General features: G+C 33.7%; 3 protein-coding genes across 3 annotated transcripts; 2 read left to right on the forward strand and 1 right to left on the reverse strand.

Annotated features, from left to right (window-relative positions):
- Positions 1–4,376: 4,376 nt before the first annotated feature.
- Positions 4,377–6,111, forward strand: LOC149526965 (uncharacterized). The gene is made up of 4 exons (XM_089784100.1): positions 4,377–4,603; positions 5,378–5,492; positions 5,577–5,844; positions 5,995–6,111. Exons 1-4 carry the CDS (start codon positions 4,377–4,379, stop codon positions 6,066–6,068), a joined length of 684 nt encoding a protein of 227 aa, XP_089640226.1. The 3' UTR covers positions 6,069–6,111.
- A 1,486-nt stretch (positions 6,112–7,597) lies between these two features.
- Positions 7,598–20,946, forward strand: LOC110419455 (Methylthiotransferase). Its single transcript, XM_021432518.1, has 11 exons — positions 7,598–7,884; positions 7,974–8,012; positions 9,094–9,185; positions 11,409–11,658; positions 12,201–12,320; positions 12,394–12,469; positions 12,667–12,875; positions 13,046–13,154; positions 18,160–18,252; positions 19,270–19,430; positions 20,246–20,946. Exons 1-11 carry the CDS (start codon positions 7,708–7,710, stop codon positions 20,789–20,791), a joined length of 1,872 nt encoding a protein of 623 aa, XP_021288193.1. The 5' UTR covers positions 7,598–7,707; the 3' UTR covers positions 20,792–20,946.
- A 55-nt stretch (positions 20,947–21,001) lies between these two features.
- On the reverse strand, positions 21,002–22,613 carry LOC110419454 (multiple C2 domain and transmembrane region protein 6). Its single transcript, XM_021432517.2, has one exon. The coding sequence runs from the start codon at positions 22,516–22,518 to the stop codon at positions 21,334–21,336; it is 1,185 nt and encodes a 394-aa protein (XP_021288192.2). The 5' UTR covers positions 22,519–22,613; the 3' UTR covers positions 21,002–21,333.
- Positions 22,614–22,652: the final 39 nt, after the last annotated feature.

Raw genomic sequence — 22,652 nt, forward strand, 5'->3', positions numbered from 1 at the left:
TATTAAAAATAAGGCTTTAACCTTAGTGAAAGGAACCAATACATTATTTTTGCAAGAGCTCAGCACTGCAGCGCTACTGCTAAAAACCAACTCCGCGGTGCCAATAAATCAAGGCCGCGGCGCTGAGTATTTTCTAAAGCTTTGGACTATAGCAAAAACCCAACGCCGCGGTGCCAAGAAATCAAGGCCGCGACCTTGATTGTGTTACTATAAATGAATTAAAAAATTTTATTTATTAATTAAATTTAATCTCTAACCATGTGCATGGCTTCCTTTTCCCAAATCTTCCCATTTTTCCCATTTTTCTCCTGAGAGCAAATGTTGAAACCCATTTGCTGGCTTATTCACCACTTACCCAAAATTCTTTTCTTTTGATGCGAATCTCCCTTTGTTGTTTTGGTTTTTCTACTAAGATCTTTAATTCCCTTTCATCTATTAAGGTGAGGTAAGATTTGCCAAAAGGGGCACAACCCACACAATATTTGTGAAGTTGGAGTTGCAAATGTGGGCTCTAGTGTGAGTTCTGCTTGGATGATGTAAGTTCAACGAAGTCATTTTCTTTTTTTGCTTGATTTGTGTTTGATGAAGTTGCCTGTACCTGTAACTTTTGTCTACTCTATGACTAATTCTATGCCGATACATTGTTGTGTGGAATCTTTTAAGGGAGTTTGCTTAAAAGGTTTAGCAGGTTCTGCAGGTTTACGAGAGTTATCAGCATTCTTTTTATTTTCTTGATGTGCAGATACCTATCAAGGCTCCTGGAAGAGCTCATGGTGAATTAGAGATTACATATTTGGATGAAGAATTGAGGTAAGAGCAAACATCCCGAGACTTAAACCTTCACATGAAACTTGAAAGGTTAACATAAATTATACTAGCATCTATTTTCCTTTTTCTCTTTTCATTAAAGAACCTTGATTGGGGTTGAATCAATCCTAAGGCAACGTAAACCTGACAAGGCAATGAAGTTGATAAAATCTATCTGATACATAACTTCTGACAATACATTGCATATATGAAATCTTAAATCCTTCATGTTTGTAACGTTTTTGGGAAGTTCTCTGACAATTGTTGGCAGAAATATTTATCGATTATCTCACTGTCAAGTGATAATTTCTTCTTGGTTTTTCCAACAGGATATTCAGAGGTGATAAAGGGAACTTAGAGATTATTCCAACAGGTTTTTGGAATGAGTGCTTTACATCAACGCCTTTGAACTTGCACCCAATACTATTGAAAACTATAGTTCACAAGTTTGCTGCTGTTCAGATTTTTCAGGTATTTTCCTAGTTTCAACAAATAAAAGCATAGATTGTCTGTCTCTCACGAAAAACTGCGACTTTCAATAAATCTCAGTGCAATAATAGCTTTAGTTAAAACTTTGCATTCTGGATAGAACAATTATATCGATAGTTTTAGTTCATTCACACATGAAAATGAATTATGCATACTTCAAATCTTATGTTTTGTTGTTCAGAACAATTATGATACGTGGGTCAATTTTATGTTTTGCTGCATAACATAAAACAAAGTCATCATTACAAACATAATTCTTGACCCTGCTGAGAATCTTCGATAGCAAAACACAATAGAAGCAAATTGCAGGATGCCAACAACTTGAAAGTCTTCAAAAGTAGAATAAATCAGTCACAAAAATATCCACAACCCAACATATCCAAATTAACAATTTTTATTGCTATTAAATATAAAAAAGGTTATTAAATATATATTATTAAATTTAAATCTTTTTATTGCCTTCCACATGTTCTAGTTCCTCATCACCGCCTCTGTTACAAACCATACCCGACACTACTAAACCCTTAAAAATTACTCATTGTCCTTAACTACAGGATTCCCTTTAACACCTACACACAAGACACTGATGCATAGAGTCAGCCTAAATCTGTCCATGTTGCAGGCATTACACGCATTAATCTAAGTCCTGCAAACACCTTAACAACATCGATATATCCTCTGATAGAGATAACCACCCATTAATCTCATGTTTTGTGTTTGTGTTCTTGTATTTTACTTGGTGGATTCAACTGAACTTAATTACAGCTTGCCCATATGAATTCTAACTCTCTCCAATTAGGCTTTTAATTTAGATAGATGTCTTACATATTTACAAAATCAATGATAAAGATTAATTTACAACTAAATATGTAGAGATTATATTTTGAATGCCTCTATTAGCAAATTCTTGACGACCTAACACTATATGAAGAATTCAAGACTTGAACTAGGAGCAATCATTTTAAGTCATGGAACTAATCTAAAAGATTATTTACTATACCTGATTTAACGAAGTGTCAATCCTAATATTTGGCTAGAAAAGTTTTAGTTCATAGTAATTTTCTGCGAGGTGATGCAACCATCGTGTGGTGTAGGATGCACAACTATATTCAGAACGGAATTATGTTGGAAATGCTTTTTTGAAACAAAAAATTCCGTTGGGAATGGTTTTTAAACAGATTTTTCCCTTAGAAATTTCCAACAAAAATTTCCATTGGAAGAGTATTTCTAACCAAATTTCTGTTGGAAATTTCCAACGGAATTCCTTTGAAAATTAATTTCCTACAGAATTTTTTCCACGAAATTTTTTGTGGGAAATACTTTTCCAACGAACAATTCCTTTGAAAATTCTTTTTCAACGGAATTAATAAGGAATAGCTAACAGATTATTCATTTTTTTCCAACAAAAATTTCTAACGAAATTTTTTGTTGGAAATTTCTAACAGATTTTTAACGGAAATTATTAGTGACGAAGCTTTTACCGATGGAATTTCCAACGGATTTTTTCGTTGAAAATCTGTTGGAAAAAAGTATTTTCAACGGAATTTCAGCTTTTTCCAACGAAAAATTCTATCGGAAAAAACATGTTTTTTGGTAATGAATCCTTATACAACTCATACCTTGGGTATTACATCTCAGTTGGGATTTTAGGAAACATTATATGAGTTTTTCCCACTTGATAGCCCTATATCAACCTTGTACATATAGGAATACATATGTACAGAGATTGTGCTTATAGGTTAGAAAATCTTGTAGGTCGTGCGATTGGGGTTAACCTGCAAATATTGTTGAATGCTATTGTTGCGGAACTTCCTCCTGATGGGAACACAATGCTACGAATTGGGATGACCAATCCTCCTTTTATCTTGAACCACCTGAAAGAGATAGCAGACGATTTACGTCACCTGTGTGTATATTCCTTTCTTCATGTGCCAATTCAATCTGGGAGTTATGCCATCTTGACCGTAAGCCGATACATTGGTCGTATATCTGTTCTTGATTTTGGCTAGTGAAGATAAGTTGTTATTTGGTAAGTGAAATAAACAAATAAAAATGTGTACTTATTACAGGTAAATGCCTGGACTTTCAGCTAAATTATAATCATCTTAGCTTTACACATCTTTGATCGTTTCAGGCAATGAATCGGGAATATACTGTGAGCGAGTTTAGGACAGTGACAGATACCTTGACTGAACTTGTGCCAGGAATGCAGATTGCAACTGATATAATATGTGAATTTCCTGGTGAGTATGCAGATCCAGTTGCCCTTTACTCTTTCTTTCTTGATGCATGCATGCCACATTTACACACACGCACACACAAAGTGCTGAAAATCTCAAAGGGTTTTTAGGGCCTTTGCATGTCATATTCATTTCTTGTCTTCTGCAAAGATGTTAGTAAAAAGATGCACCAATGCCCACGTGATGTGGCAGGTAAAATTATCTTTTTAATTTTATATTACACTAAAAAATATTAAAAATAAATATGCTATAAATAAATAGCAGTCTTTTACATATCAATATGGATAATAGATAATTAATTTTAAAAAATAACTTAATTGGTTTTTTGCAGGATAAAAATATCTTAACATTTGAACGTTTGATTAGATGATAATTTATAAGTTAGAAGTAGTTGATAATTAATTCAACTCAAATACAAAGTTTTGCACTTTAAAATATTTTAAAGTAACAAGAAATTCAAGGGTTAAAACAATAAAATGTTTTAAAATTACAAAAAAAAATATATATATTATATGCTTTCATGTAAAAGTTGTTAAGGCATATCAATTTTCAATACTTACATACCATTTGTCATTTCCAGACTATAAAAAAATATGAAGTAAATCTTATATTATGTTTCTCAAATCAAAAGAAATTTGTAAATCCACTTACTAATTTTATTTTTTAAAAAAATATTGTTTAAAAAGTGTTAAAAATAATTAAAATCGATAGAGATAAATCGATTTCAATTATTTTGAATTTTTTATTATAATTGAGTCGATGGATGTAGTCAAATGCTCGCCTCTACCTTGGAGGGTGGCTCAAAATACCTACCCTCTCTCATTTATTTATTAAGCAAGGATGGGCTTCCTGCTGGCCCCTTTAGATTGTCATGAGTTAGCCTTGCTATCTTCTACAGCATCAGTAGTCGAATCTCAGCCGATGCATGGTTGGTCTGATTTGATCTTTCACTTCAGTCATACGATTCATAAGAAGCCCAGCAAGTTCTGTCTTTCAGTCGTTCGGGAATTAAGTGACGCAAGCCCAACCGATATTCCTTTTGTAACAGAACTAGGAAGGAATAAGAAGTCTGTCTGGCAGAAAAACCTGGTTTGCTTTTAGTTTCCATCGCAGCCCCTGACCTGAAGCCGAGAGCAACGAACAAAGGGGATGGAAGACGTAGAAGATTTGTTGGTTGGCAATGGCGGAGCTCCTATTTTGCAATTTACAATTGATTTTTATTTTAAAAATATAAATTGATAAATCAAATTTTATACTGAGGTATCATTTTATGAAAAGAAAAAAAAAAACTAGTAGCAATTTTTTTAATTCTATGTTTTCCTTTTTCCTTTTATTTATTTTGAGCTTTTCAAATTCATTCTATTACTTCAATTTTTTTTAACAAAAAAATCCTTCTTTACTTATTCTCTCTGTTTTTGCGTGGGGCATCAGGAAATAAATAACTCTAATATGGAAGTAAAGTTTCCTCCTCTAATATTGGTGTTAAGCTTAACAATGGAGAGAATAACAAACGGAAGCCAAATCCAAATTGAACAAGGAAATCAGTTTTCAACGTAGAGTCAGTGTTTTCTAATTATGAAGCAATTAGGATATTGGGTCTATATAACAATCTAGTTTTATTGTTTCCCGCACAAAATAAGAGGAAGCACCGATATAGGATGCTAATTTAGGCTTTCTTTTTGTTAATAAAACCCTGAGTTAGCCATGGATTCTCAAAAGTAAGCTTCCAGCAACAGCAACTCCAAACTTCCTTTTTCTCTCTGTTAGTAGAATCCTAATTTAGGCATTATGTTGCACTATATATTCGACTGAGTTGGATTCTTTTTCTTCTTTGAATGAAGGTCTTTTCTCGAGAACCAAACACTGGTGGAGATAGATAACAATGACTGGAGGTATTTTCTTCAAAACCAAGCTCAAGATTACGGAAACGAAGCTAACCCAAGTTTGCTACAACAGGTTGGTTGGTGAGCTCAACAATATTTTTCTCTGAAAACTGATCCTTTTGTTACTATTGTTATAATCTATTATAATAATGTGCAGATTCAGCTTTTTGATTTTGAAAAGTACGTAGAAGAAACCTTGTCCAACAGCGCAAAGATTTGCGAGGATCAACTTGAAGCAGAAAAAGCCAAGGCCACTGAAAAATTCTTCAGAGAAGCTTACGATAATCTTCTCAACATGCAGTGTAGTCCACCAAACATTAATGGCGAAGATACTCAACAACTGCGGGAAGCCACTCACAAGTTCTTGGAAGACTCATACAATAACTTGATTCATATGTTTGATGGGGTTTCAGAAACAGGAAAAGGTGACTATCTCCTTTAACATTCTCGAGTTCGATCTTTATATCTAATTATTGTTCTAGTCAAAAGCTTGAATCTGGTTTTCTCCGGATCGTTTACATATTATTTTATTATTTTGTAATAATTAATTTCATATATAATAATTATTACTACAGGAAAAAAGGAAGGAGAGGGAAGAATTGTTCCAAGCAAGAAGAAAAGGAAGAAGTTGAAGATGGTGCTCCCATAGACTTTAAGCAGGATCTCTAAATATAGTTGGATTACAAAGAAATTTTGTAAATGGAAACGATCATCTCCGTTACTTTTAAAAGCGGGGAGATCCATTAATTTTTTTTTCCCAATTACTATCTAGCACGTGAAAATTGTAAAATAATTAAATTATTTTTAATTAACTATTCTTATCAATAAAATCTTAAAATAATTTATAATAATAATTTTCATCCTATTCATGAACTAACCTACATAATAATTATTTGTCTCTTGTTCTATTCTTAGAGTATTTTATTTTTCTTTTATTCTTTTTTATGAATCAAACATACCCTTAATAATGGATAAGTGATTATTATGTATTAGCATTTTATAACTTTTTTGGATTGTTATTGGCAATGAACTTATTAATTTAATCTATCTTTATTTTTTTTAATTTTTTATTTGATCATTTTAAATATAAACTTGCTTCTACCATACTTATAGATATTACTACTACTAATATTATTATTAAAATAATTTGTTATTTATTTATTTTAAACAATAAAAGAAACATATTAGCCAAAAAAGTTCAAAGACCAAAAAAAAAACAGGGAAACTCTTTGGGTAATGTTTTTTGTTATTCTCGTAATAATTTTAGGCATGATTAAAAGATTAATTATTATAAAAGTAATTTTTTAAATATTTATGGCATTATTTATAAAAATAAAAATTGAGTAACTTTGAATATTTTAATAATTAAATCATTAGTTTCTAAATATTATGTTATTTTTGTTGTCTTATTATATATTGTTTTAATGGATAGAGTTTGAAAACTTAAAAATTTACATTAAAAAGAAGGTAACTTTACTCAACTTTATATTTTCATAAATACGTGTAATTTTGTAAATTAACATTAAATTTCTAATAAAGTGCTTCCAAATTAAATACTACAATGTGATCTTCTCAAGATTTTAATCAACATTTTTTTATATGTACTAAATGCTATAATGTCATCTTCCATCAAATGGCATTACTACTAAAACACTAAACACCACCTTAAATATGCTATAAAAATTATACACAGTTTTGATCTCCAATTATCCATTGTGGCTCCCCTAAAACTATCCAGTGTCATTTGCTTTGTAATATTTGTATATTTTGTGACGTGAACGAAAATAAAGATTGTCAATAACGCTCAATTAATTTTTAAAAAACTGTTAAAAATAATTAGAATCGATAGAGATAAATCGATTTCAATTATTTTAAATTTTTGATTATAATTGAGTCGATGGATGTTGTCAAATACTCACTTCTACCTTGGAGGGTGGTTCAAAAGACCCACCCTCTCTGATTTATTTATTAAGTAAGAATGGGCTTCCTGCTGGCCCTTTTAGAGTGTCATGAGTTAGCCTTGCTGCCTTCTATAGCATAAGTAGTCAAATCTCAGCCGATGCATGGTTGGGCTGATTTGATCTTTCACTTAACACATACGAAACATAAGAAGCCCAACAAGTTCTGGCTTTAGGTCGTTTGGGAATTAAGTGAAGCAAGGCCCACCGGTATTCCTTTTGTAACAGGACTAGGAAGGATTAAGAAGTCTTGTCTCCCAGAAAAACCTGGTTTGCTTTTAGTTTCCATTGCAGCCCCTGACGTGAAGTCGAAAGCAACGAACAAAGCGAATGGAAGACATAGAAGATTTGTTGGTTGGCAGTGGCGGAGCTCCTCCTGGGTTCAGGTTACCTTTGAATGCGGTTGGAGTTAATCCCAAGAGGAAGAATAAAAACAAACCCAACAAGATTTCTCAAACAAATGACCCTCTCACTGCTTTACTCCCTCCCAAAATCCCTGGCACTCAGGTCCCATCTTGCTTCTTAATATGATTATGTTTATCCATTAATAATAGTTGCTGATTCTTTTCCCTTTTTCTTTTCATTCTTTGTTGCAGACTATTTATATCAAGACTTTTGGGTGCTCACATAACCAGGCAAGTGCTCCCTCTTGATGTTTAGTGTAATGGGTAGTTTTTAGATCAAAAGAAGACCATAACCTGTGTTCAACTCAACGAACTTCATTGATATTTATATTCTAGTGCATAGTCGAATGTAATATTCCTGTTAGCTCTTTCTTTCTTGTTCCCTTAAATACTTAGATTTATCAAGATTTCGTGTCTTACATGCTTGTCCAGAGGATTTGATTGAAATATATGGAATATAAACGCTTGAAATAATGGTAACCCCACCTTGAGCTCTTATGTCATACGAAATTGAATTTTTTTATTACTAATCATTAGTGGGACTACATTATTGCTATCATTTTAATTTTGAAACCTTTGGATTTTCGTGTGGTTGCTTCAAGATTTACACTATATTGGGTAGGAGGGAAGGGAAGAAGGTTAGGAAAGAAAAACTGAAGGAGAGGAAGGAAAGTTGTTTTTCCTTCATTGTGCTTGGTATGAAAGATGGAAAACAGAGGGAAAGAAAGAGATTAGGGTTAAAATTGTAAATAAAATGATTACTGTAAGTAGAAAGAATGTTTTCCTCTCAATTTGGGAGGATTAGATTTCGAGGGAAAAGGAAGGTACAAATCTATTAATTTTCTTTCCCTACTCTTATTTCCCTCCTACCAAACAAAGGAAGGTAAGGAAAAAAGCACTATTTTCTTTCCTTCATCTTTCCCTCCTGCTAAACATAGTTTTAAACTATTTTGGTTGACTTGGGTGTGAGTTTTAACCAAGGGAATTAGTGGATTACAAAGCACCAATTTTGTCATGTTGAGGAGGTCCAAACTTTAAAGCCATTGAAGATGAGGAGAAAACCATGTTACCTTAACCAACAAGGGCATTTTCCATTTTTAGTGATATATCATGCTATTTACTAGTTTTAAATCTTTTGTATTGGAGATATTAATAATAATTGACTATTTGGCAAACCTAGTGTTATATGTGAACTTCAACATTTGTCTGTGAGACAACAATCAAGATGCAATCCATCTCATTCATGGTTCTAAGTGTAAATATCAATTTGATTTATGCTATAAGCTTTTCTGATATTTTGACCTCTTGTCAGAGTGACAGTGAATATATGGCAGGTCAGCTTTCAGCATTTGGCTATGCAATATCTGACAATCCTGAGGAGGGAGACCTTTGGCTAATAAATACGTAAAGCTTCTATCCTTGAATTATTTTAAGTTGTTATTATCTTTCTCTAGATTGCCGTCACCCTTATTCTCTTTAGTATTCTTTTGGCACTAATCCTAAGTGCATGTGTATCATGCTATTAACAAATGTGAAATCATGAAAATATCAGGTTGTCATGGCTTTGATATATATTCCTCTATTACTTGTGTCTTATGGATATGAGTGGATGTATGCCTACGTTAAGGAAATATTAAATCATAATATATTCATCATATTATGATGTATCCCAAAATATTGATGACATTTTGAGGAAATATCAACAATGTTGACTAGGTGCAACTTATGGACTTTTTAAAACTTTTTAATAATTTCCCAGAAACTACTGATGAACTTATCTAGTTGAACTTGCTCCTTATATCTCACACTTCTTGTTTGATATTATTTCTTGTACATCTTTCCATAACCACAAGGATATAAGAAGTAGAAGACCCAAACTTTTATGGGTTTTATATTAAAATTTTCAAATTTTTACTTTGAATTTCCATCATGTTTTCAAATCAAGACAGATTTTTATACCTATTGACATATTTAGTGTTACTGATATTTTTACTTGTGCATGTGTGTGTGTTGTATTTTTATTAAGATAAGACATATAAGTGGCTCTATAAAGTAATAAGCAAAAAAATTCCATTTTTAGGTCATTCTGTGTCCAACATAACAATGATGCTGCAGTAAAACCCCAAGGCTGACAAGCTTTCAAGGCTTGAGGACTGATGAACATTGGTCACCTTGTAGATACTAGATAATAAAAATTGGTGTTGCTTTATTGATTTCTGTTCATGAATGTCGACTTCATTATAGGCCTAATTTTTCTTTACTTGTTTTTTAATTGCTATAAATTATTGGAAATATCAGAATTTAAGCACAAGATGTCTTGGAGAGTTTTCTGGTTTAAATTGAGTGCTTTTCCTTAAAGAGTATAACCCGTTTTAATGTGAAGTTGCATTTCTTGGAGAGTTAAATAGAAAAGCTTGTTGAGTACTTTCACTTGTGAGTCATGAGATGATTATAAGATGCCTGAACTAGTCTGACATCAAACAAAAAGCAGGCATCATCCAATGAGAAACATCTATTATCTCCAGCATTAGCCTTTGAACCTTTTTCATGTCCAAGGATAGCTGCTTCTCTTTTGTTATGATATTGTGGCATCAATATTTGCAATATCTTTTCATCTTCTACTTGATTTGGATTCTGTCTTCGTCTTCTGATAAATAGTGATTTCATCAAGATATATTGCCTATGCTGAAGTCCTGTTCGTATGTCTATTCTACTTGGAGGCATCACAAGGACTAAGGAATGACTAAGATATGTAAAAACTACAGATTTGTCTTCAAAACTTTAATATACATGGACCCTTTGGTGCTATAATATTCTGAAATTACCTGCAGCAATAATCATACAATTAATGCAAATTTTCTTTTTTGGCCGTAGTCTAAAAAATATAACATCAAATTCATGCAATTATGATTAATGTAGAACAAGAAGGGGAAATACTCCTTTTTATGATGCATCAATCATGTATCAAGTGGATAGATATCTAAAGATCTAAAGTAAAAGTGTTGTCAATTTAAGAATGAAAGTTGCTGCAAATTAGCATCTCTTCTTTTATCCAGAAAACCTTCTCAGACAAAATAAATTTGATCAACGAGCATGAACATGATCTTGTGGTAATAACGTGTTAAAATTTCTTGGGTGTATCAACTTAGAAGCTACCTAATTGATATTGTCTGGATCTCCAGTTGTTCATGCAGTAAAGCTGTTGTTAGTATTACAGGAAACATAACTAAATCTTACACTCATGTATTTGTAGATTATGGTTAGGAAGTTTTACTTCCTCTGTCTAGCCCACCGGAAATGTACAGGGAGAATGAAAAGAAAGGAGGAGAAAAATAAAAAAGGGGCAGGGGGTGGTGTGCGGAGTGGGGGAGAAAACTTTGAAACCATACTGCAGAGGTCCCTGTCATCTAGCCTGCAATATATATTTTATGTTGCATCTTTGTGTCTGCATTAGTTAAGGTTTTGTTAAGTTTGAACAATTATCTCACCTCTTTCTTCACTCCACTATACTCTCTTTCTTCTAACGGTTGTCATTTCTATACACTCTCTTCGACACACTTTTCCCATTTTTTCTCTTCAAACACTATTTTTAACATTTAAAATGATCTTTGTTGATCTGTTTTGCAGATGCACAGTGAAATCTCCAAGTCAGTCTGCTATGAACACTCTAATAACAAAATGTAAGAGTGCAAAAAAGCCACTGGTGGTTGCTGGGTGTGTTCCTCAAGGAAGTCGAGATCTGAAAGAGCTAGAAGGGGTCAGCATAGTTGGAGTTCAGCAAATTGACCGCGTGGTTGAAGTTGTAGAAGAGACCCTGAAAGGTCATGAGGTGCGGCTTATGAACCGCAAGACTTTGCCAGCCCTGGACCTTCCTAAGGTATGAACTGTGGATTCTACTGTTTATTGCAATTTGTTTGCATTGAGTTCTTTTATTCCTATTCTAATACATTGTTGGCATTTTTATTTTCTGTAATTTTTGTATTGGTCGTGTTTCTTTAATTACTGACTAGTCTAATACCGCTCACCTAACATAGGTGAAACACATAAATAAACACATAAATTTATTTATTAGATTAAAACAATTATAATGAAAAGTTAGTGAGGGAGAGATTGCAAGAGAAGTGGAGAGAGAATTGAGGAGAATGAGGTGATAGTGATATAAATAACTGAAATTTGTTATAATTTTTTTAATTTTTGTTATTTTATTAGTACCATATGTCATTTAGCTTTGACAGTGTTTACATGGAAATGGTGTTTAATGGTTAATGGTTCGTTTTTTAAGGTTAGTAATTAAATTCATTACTAAAAACTGCAAGGGCTTTTTTTTCAATTACAAGTATAGATAATTACCAATTAGCATAAGGATGACATTTTTAATCTGAAGATGAAATTAACTCAATTTTATTTATTTTGTATCAGGTCAGAAAGAACAAGTTTGTCGAGATTCTGCCGATTAATGTTGGTTGTTTAGGTGCTTGTACTTATTGCAAGACAAAGCATGCTCGTGGTCATTTAGGGAGCTACACTATTGACAGTCTTGTAAGTTGCAAAGCTGGATGACTTCATATTTATGACTGTTTGGTTCTGTTCTTACTAACGTTGTGCAATGCAGGTTGGGCGTGTGAAAACTGTTATAGCTGATGGGGTCAAAGAGATATGGTTGAGCAGTGAAGATACAGGAGCTTATGGTATTTTATTTTTGTGTCTTCCCTTGATGTGAAAGAAACTTTAGATATAAAAGTCCTGTTTCCACAGGATCTATAGTTGAGAATATTCTGTAAGTTTTGAATGCATACATACATACATGTAAAAGGATTGTAGTTGCATACATATATAGGAATACGTATGTACAGAGATTGTGCTTATAGGTTAGAAAATCTTGTAGGTCGTGACATTGGGGTTAACCTACCAATTTTGTTGAATGCCATTGTTGCGGAACTTCCTTCTGATGGAAACACAATGCTACGAATTGGGATGACCAATCCTCCTTTTATCTTGGAGCACCTGAAAGAGATAGGAAATGTTTTACGTCACCCATGTGTATATTCCTTTCTTCATGTGCCAGTTCAATCTGGGAGTGATGCCATCTTGACTGTAAGTCCAACATTGGTCCTGTAACTGTCTCTTGATTTTGGCTAGTGAAGATAAGGTGTTATTTAGTAAGTAATATAAACAAATAAAAATGTGTACTTATTAAAAGTAAATGCCTGAACTTTCTGCTAAATTATAATCGTCTTAGCTTTATATGTCTTTGATCGTTCCAGGCAATGAATCGGGAATATACTGTGACCGAGTTTAGGACTGTGGTAGATACCTTGACTGAACTTGTGCCAGAAATGCAGATTGCAACTGATATAATATGTGGATTTCCTGGTGAGCATGCAGATCCAGTTGCCCTTTACTCTTTCTTTCTTGATGCATGCATGCCACATATACACACACACATAGACACACACACACACATGAAGTGCTGAAAATCTCAAAGGTTTTTTAGGGCCTTTGCATGTCATATTCTTTTCTTGTCTTCTGCAAAGATGTTAGTAAAAAGATGCACCAATGCCCATGCGATGTGGCAGGTAAAATTATCTTTTTAATTTTATATTACACTAAAAAATATTAAAAATAAATATGATATAAATAAATAGCAATCTTTTGTGTATAAATATAGATAATAGATAATTTATTTTTAAAAAAAACTTAATTGGTTTTTTGTAGGATAAAAATATCTTAACATTTGAATGTTTGATTAGATGATAATTTATAAGTTAGAAGTAGTTGATCGTTAATTCAACTCTAATACAAAGCTTTGCACTTAAAATATTTTAAAGTAAGAAGAAATTCAAGGGTTAAAACAATAAAATGTTTTAAAATTACAACAAAAATGGTAATATATTATATGCTTTCATGTAAAAGTTGTTAAGGCATATCAATTTTCAATACTTACATACCATTTGTCATTTCCAAACTATCAAAAAATATGAAATAAATCTTATATTATGTTTCTCAAATCAATAGAAATTTGTAAATCCTCTTACTAACTTTGTTAATGGAGAAATCAAATTATGATGAAGAGAAAAAATTGTTATAAGACAAAAAAGAAAGTCGGTGTAAATCAAATAAATTGAGGCTAAATGAAAATGAGAAAGAAAAAACCTACAAATGAATTTAGAAAATGGGGCAAGAGAAGGGCTCAATGGTGAAGGTAAGAAAACATGTATGTACATGAATAAAAGCACTAAAGCTGCCCAAAACAGCCCCTAAAAGAAAAGTGAGACAATGGGCAGCTGGCCACTAGAAACAAAGGGCAGAAACTGTTATGGAAACAGTGAATTTGGGAGGTATATGGTATAATATAGATGCCCATATGAGGGAACTAAGGTCTTGTCTGGTTTGGAAAATATTTTCCATTATCTCTGTGCACTCTTATTCTAAATATGATCTGTCAATGTTTCAAAATAATAATAATTAGAAAATATGATCAATCAATATAAGGTAACTAACTAAATATGAAAACATTTTCTAGTTTAATGGAACATTAAGAAAATTAAATTTAGGTGTTTGGTTTTCTAGAGGAGGAAATTGTGAGAAATACCTCTCCTCATAAGTCCAATTCAAAAATGACTTTGATTATAATTTTAATTGGTTTTAGCTAATTTTTGACATGAGTTGATCACTATGCCCTAGAAACCATTTCCTCCAAATTAAAGGTCTCGGTTTTCTCTATCCCATCATTCAGATAAAAAATTTAAAATTAAATCCTGATTTCTCTATCTCGTCGTCTAGTTCTAACGCCATTGAGGTCTATCTAGCCCAAAGAGCAGGAATGAAATCAAGGTATGGTTTTTGAGTTCTTGGGTTTATTTGTTTATATTATTTGGCAATTTAAACCTGGCTGTTAGTAGCGAAATTAGTTAGTGATTAGACATTTGGTGAATAGTTTTTAGGTATTGCTTCACAGGATATCAGGTATTGTGTGACTAGATATTAGGTATTGTATGACTGGTAATTATGTATTGCGTGACTGGTTTTTAGGAATTGCGTGATTGAATATTAGGCAATGTGTGACTAGATAGAAGGCATTGCTTGACTAGGTTTAAGGAATTGCTGGAGTAGTTTGTAGGCATTGCGTGATTGGTTTTTAATAATTGCATTGCTTTATCTACCTTACTGCTGAAGTTGAATATCTAATAATTCAACTTCCTTAATAACCAATTTTGTAAAATTAAAAGAGACTTAGGAATCTTTAATAACCAATTCAGTCCCTTTAATTCCACTTATATTTGTGTAAAAAACCATCTAAATTCAACTGACATAGAGCTCTTAAATTCTCTTTAAAGCACTTATTGCATCTATTTATATTCGGTAGAAAATAAGCCTAAAACCATTTAACACCTTTTCCAAGAGTCAGCATTCATGTCTATAAATAGAGGAAACCTTTGTCCATTTCAGTCAAAATCATCTGAATTGAAGTTAAAATCTCAAACTTCTCATGGCTTCTAAGCGTTTTAGAGGGGAACCGGGAAGGGTGATTATTCTGAAAAGAAAGATATCTTTGAATATTTTACAACATATATGGAAAAATTGATGTATGTCATTGAGAACATAGAGATGGACCTGCGTGTTTTGATCGACAAGGTGCTGGTTAGAATAGAGGTTTTAGAGATAGAAATTTTGAACAATAACAAGATTCTGGTTAAAATTTATGAAACATTTGATAGGATTACGAAGAAATGAACCATGAAAGGCATGTAATACATAGTTTTTATGATGTATCATCTACTGAGTTTCAATTGTATAAATAAAAATCTTGATTTATTATATATTTTATATAAATAGTAATTGCCATTAATTTTTTTATGCTTAATAACTTCTTTACTTATCATAATTTTTTCATTTTCTATTTATATAAGAGATGCAAAGGTATGATGATAATAGTTGCAATATTATTTTTTTTAGGTATTGTGTGAATGGATATTAGGCATTGCATGATTGGTTCATTTTTGTCACTATGTGGAGTCGATCTATGGGTGAACATTTTTGTGTGACTTGTTCATTTTTGTCAATAGTTGGAATATCACGTAATGCTTAATATCCATTCACACAATGACTAAAGAAAATAATATTCTAACTATTACTATCACATCTTTGCTTTTCTTATATAAATAGAAAATTAAGAAATTATAGTAAGTAAACAAGTTATTGAGCATAAAAGAAATAAATGGCAGTTACTATTTATGTAAAATATGTAATAAATCAAGATTTTCATTCATATAGTTGAAAATAAGCAGATGATACATCGTAAGAACTATATATTATGTGCTTTTCATGGTTCATTTCTTCTTAATCTCATAAACTCTTTCATAAATTTCAACCAAAATCTTGTTATTGTTTAAAAATTCTATCTCTAGAACTTCGGTCTTAACCAACACCTTGTCGATCAAAATACGCAGGTCCTTCATGTTTTCAATGACATCTATCAATTTTTTTATATATGTTATAATATATTTAGGGATATCTTCTTTTTCAGAATCATCACTTTTTTCGGTTTCTCCTCTAGAACGTTTAGAAGTCATGAGAAGTTTGAAATTGTGTGGCTTTAACTCAAAAGATTTTGATTGAAATGGACAAAGGATCCGTTTATTTATAGGGATGAATGCTGACTCTTGAAAAAGGTGTTTAATGGTTTTAGGCTTGTTTTTTGATGAATATAAATCGATGTAATAAATGCTTTAAAGAAAATTTAAGACTTCTATGTCAGTTGAATATGGATGGTTTTTTGCATCGACATAAGTGGAATTAAAGGGGTTGAATTGGTTATTAAGCATTCCTAATTCTCTTCTAATTTTATAGAATTGGTTATTAAAGGGGTTGAATTACCAAATATTCAACTTTAGCAGTAGGGTAGATAAAGTAACGCAATGATTGAAAACCAATCACGCAATATCTGCAAACTACTCAAACAATTCCTAAAACTTAGTCAAGCAATGCCTCTTATCCAGTCACGCATTGCTTAATATTCAGTCACGTAATGCCAAATAAACAGGTTATGGAATTCTTAAAAATCAGTCACGTAATGATTAAGTTACTCAATACATAACAGCCAGTCATGCAATGCCTAATATCTAGTTACACAATACCTAATATTTGGTGAAGTAATGCCTAAAAAATATTCACAAAATGCCTAATCACTAGTTGATTTCGCTTCTCGCATCCAGGTTTAAATTATCAAATAATATAAACAAGTAAACCCAAAACACATAGCTTGAAGTCATCTCTGCTCTTAGGGATGGTGAGAGAAAGTTGGATGTCGAGATAAATCTCGATGGCGTTAGAGAGCTGGACGGTGAAATAGAGAAATTAGGATTTAATTTTAGAATTTTTATCTTTATAACTGGATAAAGAAAATCGAGATCATTTAATTTAGAGGAAATAGTTTAAAAGGTATAATGGTCAAGTCATGTCAAAAATTGATTAAAAATAATTAAAATTATAATCGGAGTCATTTTTAAATTAGGCTTACGAGGAATATTTCTCACAATTTCCTTAAATTAGAAAAGCAAGAGTTTATTTTTCAACTTTGTTTCATTGCATATATCTAGAGGGAAAGTGCAGCTGAAAATATTGAATAATTTTCAAAGTAAATGGGCCCAAAGCATCTCTCATCATTTCAGAACTAAGTAGAATTTTCTACTAACGAAATGCTTCAGGACACAGTCTTCTCTATGGGGCTGCATGGTTGCCCAGATTGCGAAGCCGAGCCTACTTTGGGGTGGGCTTATCAAGGATAATATCAAATTTAAAAATAATTTAATTAAAAATGATAATATCAATTTAAATGAAATTTTACTTTAATATTAGAACCCCGGGCTAGAGGTGCCCATGGACCAGACTTCATTCTGGCCCAAACCTTAGAGATCAAGCCCTGGCCTGCTCATGAACATGAACGTTTATTAGTAAAACAGTACAAAATAATTTTGTATTGATAGTTCATTTTTAAATATTTTAAAAAATAGTTGAACTAAATCTAAATGAAAATACATTGTCTATTTAATGGCTTCATTTCAGGCTTGGGCTTTAAAATCTTTGCTCAAGCCCAGCCTGGAAGAGGGGGAAGCTTGAGGCCTGGGCATGCAGCTATCCTCTAGATTGGTCTACTCCAGGCCTATGGGCTTGGGAATGCTGTTTAGGGGCGGGGCCAAATTTTGTCCCTGTCCAAGCCCTCCAGAAACAGGCCCATGGAGGTTTCTAATGGGCAGGACGCCTCCTTCTCATTCATATATATTTTGAGGATCTTATCGAACAGTTACCCTTGATAAGCTATTTAGGTATTTAATTGAACCGCTTTGATTAAATGATACTCATTTTTGGGTCATTTCAGGTGAAACTGATGAAGATTTTGCTCAAACAGTCAACCTTATTAAGGAATACAAGTTCCCGCAAGTTCATATATCTCAGTTCTATCCTAGACCAGGTATTTTGTTTCTGTATTATTGCTGCAGCTTCTTCATTACAACTTTTGTACTTATTTTTACTGTTGTCAAGTTTATTTCACTAAGAGCTTTCTTTTTTCGTTTTTGGTCTGAGGCAACTTGCATGGTGTATTAATTTGTTATATTCTATGGGAGCTCATAACTGCCTTGATATTCATATATCATGGCTCCGGCCTCCACTTAAGCACTTGTGTTCTGGTGGTGATTAATTAGGCCATATTTTAATGTCCTAGGCTGCTTCTTTGTTTGCTCGAGAACTTAAAGACGAACAAATTCTTGAATAGTAACTAAGCAGAAAAAGTTTCTTTCAATGTTTTGCATTGCTCGGAACAGCTGCATGGACAGAGTAATTTAATTCAAATCTTTTTATCACATATATTTTGGATTTTAGCAGAATTTGATGTTTTAAGATTATAACTTATGCTAGTCTTTCTGAGAATACCTTATAGCCATAGCTTTTGCTCAAGATAACAAAAGATTATACTACCTCTATGATTACATTCATTTAGCTTTAAGTTCTATAGAACTTAAGTCATGGAGGCAAGGTGTTCCTAATGACAAAAATGCAACAGAGAGAACTGCCAGCGTCAGTTATGTAAAAATTGTTTTAATAATCACCCTGCACAAACCCAATACCAGCACCCATCAATTGAAGGAACAAGACATTAGATTTGGCATTGTTCTAAACAAGTAAATTGTTTTAGAGCTACTTATGGCATTTCTCTTTTGTGAGAAATAGATGGTAAATCATCGAGATTTTGTTGAAATACAAACTGATTTAAGGTTAATAAATGAAGCTCCAACTGCCAAATTGGCTTCAAATCAGCTCGAAAACTTGAGATTCAAGACACAGCTTAACTCTATATTTCTAAGCTTCTGCTGTTTAAACAAATCATCTTTAGATGGTTGGCAGCTCAGCCAATGCAAATGCTAGTAATTGATGTGCTCTGATCTATAGTAAGCTAATAAATTAATGTATTTGATACTTCTATAACTAGGGACACCTGCTGCAAGGATGAAAAAGGTCCCAAGTACTATTGTGAAGAATCGGAGCCGTGAATTAACTTCTGTTTTTGAAGCTTTTACACCATATAATGGTATGGAAGGCAGAGTTGAAAGAATATGGATTACTGAAATTGCAGCTGATGGAATTCACTTGGTAAGAGTATTTGCTACTGGTAACATTATCTTTTACGCAACTTCTCTATGCTTCCTTTTCTTCCCGTGTTGTGGCATTAGTTCTATGTGTGTGTATGTGTTGGCCAAGTGCTGTGGCACTAATTTAAATGACTAAATTTCTGCTTTAGAGTAGAATTATTGTCCCATGGCTGTGGACCAAAACTCAGCTGTCAAGTTGGGTTTTGTGTGTGTGTGTGTGTGTTTGATGGCATATTAATGCGTTCATGGCCCTGGTGTCTTGCTCTATATGGAACTTCATTGCCTTTTTGTTAGAAATGAACTGTCCCTTGGAAGGCAGTTCAGCATTTAAGTGATTTACTTTGGATCCCCATGTTTCTCTCCCTTTATATTATCTGGTTTGATGTAATGTGAGTCGGGAAAAATTTCCATTCTATTGTTAATGCATTTTGGTAAGTGTTGTCTGTGAGGTGAGAAATTTTCCGTTCTAATGTTAATGCATTTTGGTTAGTGTTGTCTATCATCTCTGTTTCTTACTCTCATAAACAACTGTTTGAAGCTAGTTGTATAATTTCTCTGTTTAATGCCAGTTCTTGGTATACTGATTTCTAGATATTTCAAATTAGTACTTGGCATTTTATGCGCTCAGAATTTATCTAAATACATTTTTTAGTGCATTCTAATAATTAGCTTCTGTTTGCTTTTAATGAAGCCAGTTGTTAAAAACCAATCATGCTTCAAGTTTAACTGGATATTGCAATTGAAACTTGTGCTTTTATCTAAATGATTTGTCTAGCGTATGCTAATATCTAGCTCATATTTACTTCGTTATCCAAGGTTGGTCATACCAAGGGATATGTTCAGGTTCTTGTAATTGCTCCAGAAAGTATGTTGGGTACTTCAGCTATTGTGAAAATAACATCCGTGGGAAGATGGTCGGTGTTTGGTGAAGTGATTGAGACTCTCACCCAAGTAAATTTGAAGATGGCTCCTGAGAAGGTGTGTAATCAGGAGAAATGTTCTCCCCGCTTCAATCAGTTTGACAGTTGTGCATGTTCAAAGGAGCCAGAACCTTGCTCTTGTGGACCAAACAGCTGCGGAGGACAGACTCTATTGGAAGAATGCACCGTTTCCAGCAATGATAGTTGGATGGAGGATCGAAGCAGCAAAAATCTGATTGGCTGGTTACTGAGGAAGCGGAGGAACCATGAGCACAAAAAGGTAGAGAATGGCATTGCCCTGGGGCTAAGAAAAAAGCAGGACTGGGCCCTGGGCGGCTGGGGTATTGTTGATAGGGCTCTTCTTGTTGGAATCCTTGTCAGCTTTTTGATGATTGTTGCAGTAATAATACATCTAGAATTTAGGACTATATTGTCCAAATGAACAGTCTTTGAACCTTTTGTTCTCTTTTGGGTTTTGGAGGATCTTCCATGTCAGAATTTATGTACCAAAGCAACTTTTTGACACAAGTGCCAATGAGGCTTGAGAGATTTTGCTGCACACGAATTGTTCAAAGAGTCATACAACTATTGTTTAAATGATATGTTTTTCTTCCTAACCATTTTTGATCCTATAAACTTGCAGTCGCAGACAGAGGCTAACAATTCCTTGTCCTTTTATACTCCTTTTCATCCGCCCTTCTGGACATTTCTTACATTGATTAAGTACACAGATCATAGCTGAGCCAAATGTTGAATTACAGCCAAAAAGAATGGTGGTTTCCATAGATGAATCTGAAGAAAGATGAGAGCTTAAAGCAGGAAAAGTGAGATTCTATTATGGGGTAGTGGAGCAAGGGAGAAAGTGCATACTTGCTTTTCTCTCCCCCTATCTTCTGCTATAATATCTGTCAAGTTATTTACCGAATCATCTTTATTCACAAACTGATTAAACGAATGATAAAACTGATGAGAGAAGTTTTCTTCTCATAGTAGCATGTCTGTCTTGGATGGTAATCTTTTGAAGAAGTTGACAGGCACGGAGGGCATCTTGCTCCTGAAGCGAGGATGGCGCAGCCAATAGAGCCCAAATAGAACAGCCACCACTTGGAATGGAGTAACATAAATGACCACAGCCCAGATCAAGGAAAAGATGATGAAGATTGCTGTTGCTCTTGGATCACGCCAGCTTAGAATTGCCTGAGCCCTTTCCCCTTGGCTTGCCAAGTCTCCAACCACTGTCTGTACCCTACCTGCAACACTTCGGAGCCTATCATACCTCATTCTTACAATATCTGACGGCCTGGATGTTGGAAAAGTGTCAAATTCCTCATCCAGTTCATCTGGATGTGCATTGTCTGCTTGTGAAAGCCGAGCATCCATATGAGGTGGGTGTCTTGATCTGAACCGGAAGTTCCATATCCCGATCACAAATAGGTAGAGGAAAATTGTGGGCAATATCAGTTCAGGGTAACAAACAAGTATCAAGAACAAAACATGCACAAGACAGGTTGTGATTGGGTTTCTCCAGTAGCAGATGTCATTAAACCACTTGCAAACAGCAGTAACCCCAGAAAGAAGTGACATTATGCGGTGGAAATTTGCTTTGCTTCTTCTGAGACTCCACATATGGTAATCCACATCCAACATGTACTCAACCACCTCCTTCCTCAGTGGAGGCTCTGCCCTTTGCAGTCTTGCTGCCACAATGTGCATTGCTTGGTAGCGCAGCCAGTCAATGTGCCTAACTGGTATAGGATGCACGTAGTGCATCTTGGGAAGCAATGGCCTCCCATATTGAGCCACCATGTTAACCCATGCTGTGCAAGTGAACCTCAATGCCAGTTGAAGTTCCCCATGTTTCTTCAAACCGGAAGGTGTGAGAACCAACAGAGGGTAGTAATGAGTATATACGCGATCAGTTTCAAGTGTTGACAGCCGGATTCTTACCTTCCCAATCCTCTCATCCCTTGCATCATCTTTGCTTCCATTGATGTGGGAATTGTCAAACACTCCAATGGTGATCACAGTACATGGGTCATAAACTTCCCAAGTATACTGCTCGTTCCATCTAGGAGACAGAGTATTAAGAAGAGTTCTAGTTCTAACCCATTTGTTCCCATACTTAGCCACACAATATGCGTCTGTCATCTTACCTTCCTTGATCTTCATAGGCAGTAAATTCTTTGCACTCAAAATCCCAAGTTCAAGAATTCCAATGTTTTGCTTCCTAAGGTGCTTCGACGATGGCTGGAGATCACTGCTGAAATGTGTGGACTCATCAAGAACATGGTACCCTGCCTCTA

Source organism: Theobroma umbraticum, unplaced genomic scaffold (assembly GCF_002168275.2).
Source record: "Theobroma umbraticum cultivar Fairchild unplaced genomic scaffold, ASM216827v3 scaffold_67.0, whole genome shotgun sequence".
Classification (NCBI taxonomy): Eukaryota; Viridiplantae; Streptophyta; class Magnoliopsida; order Malvales; family Malvaceae; genus Theobroma; species Theobroma umbraticum.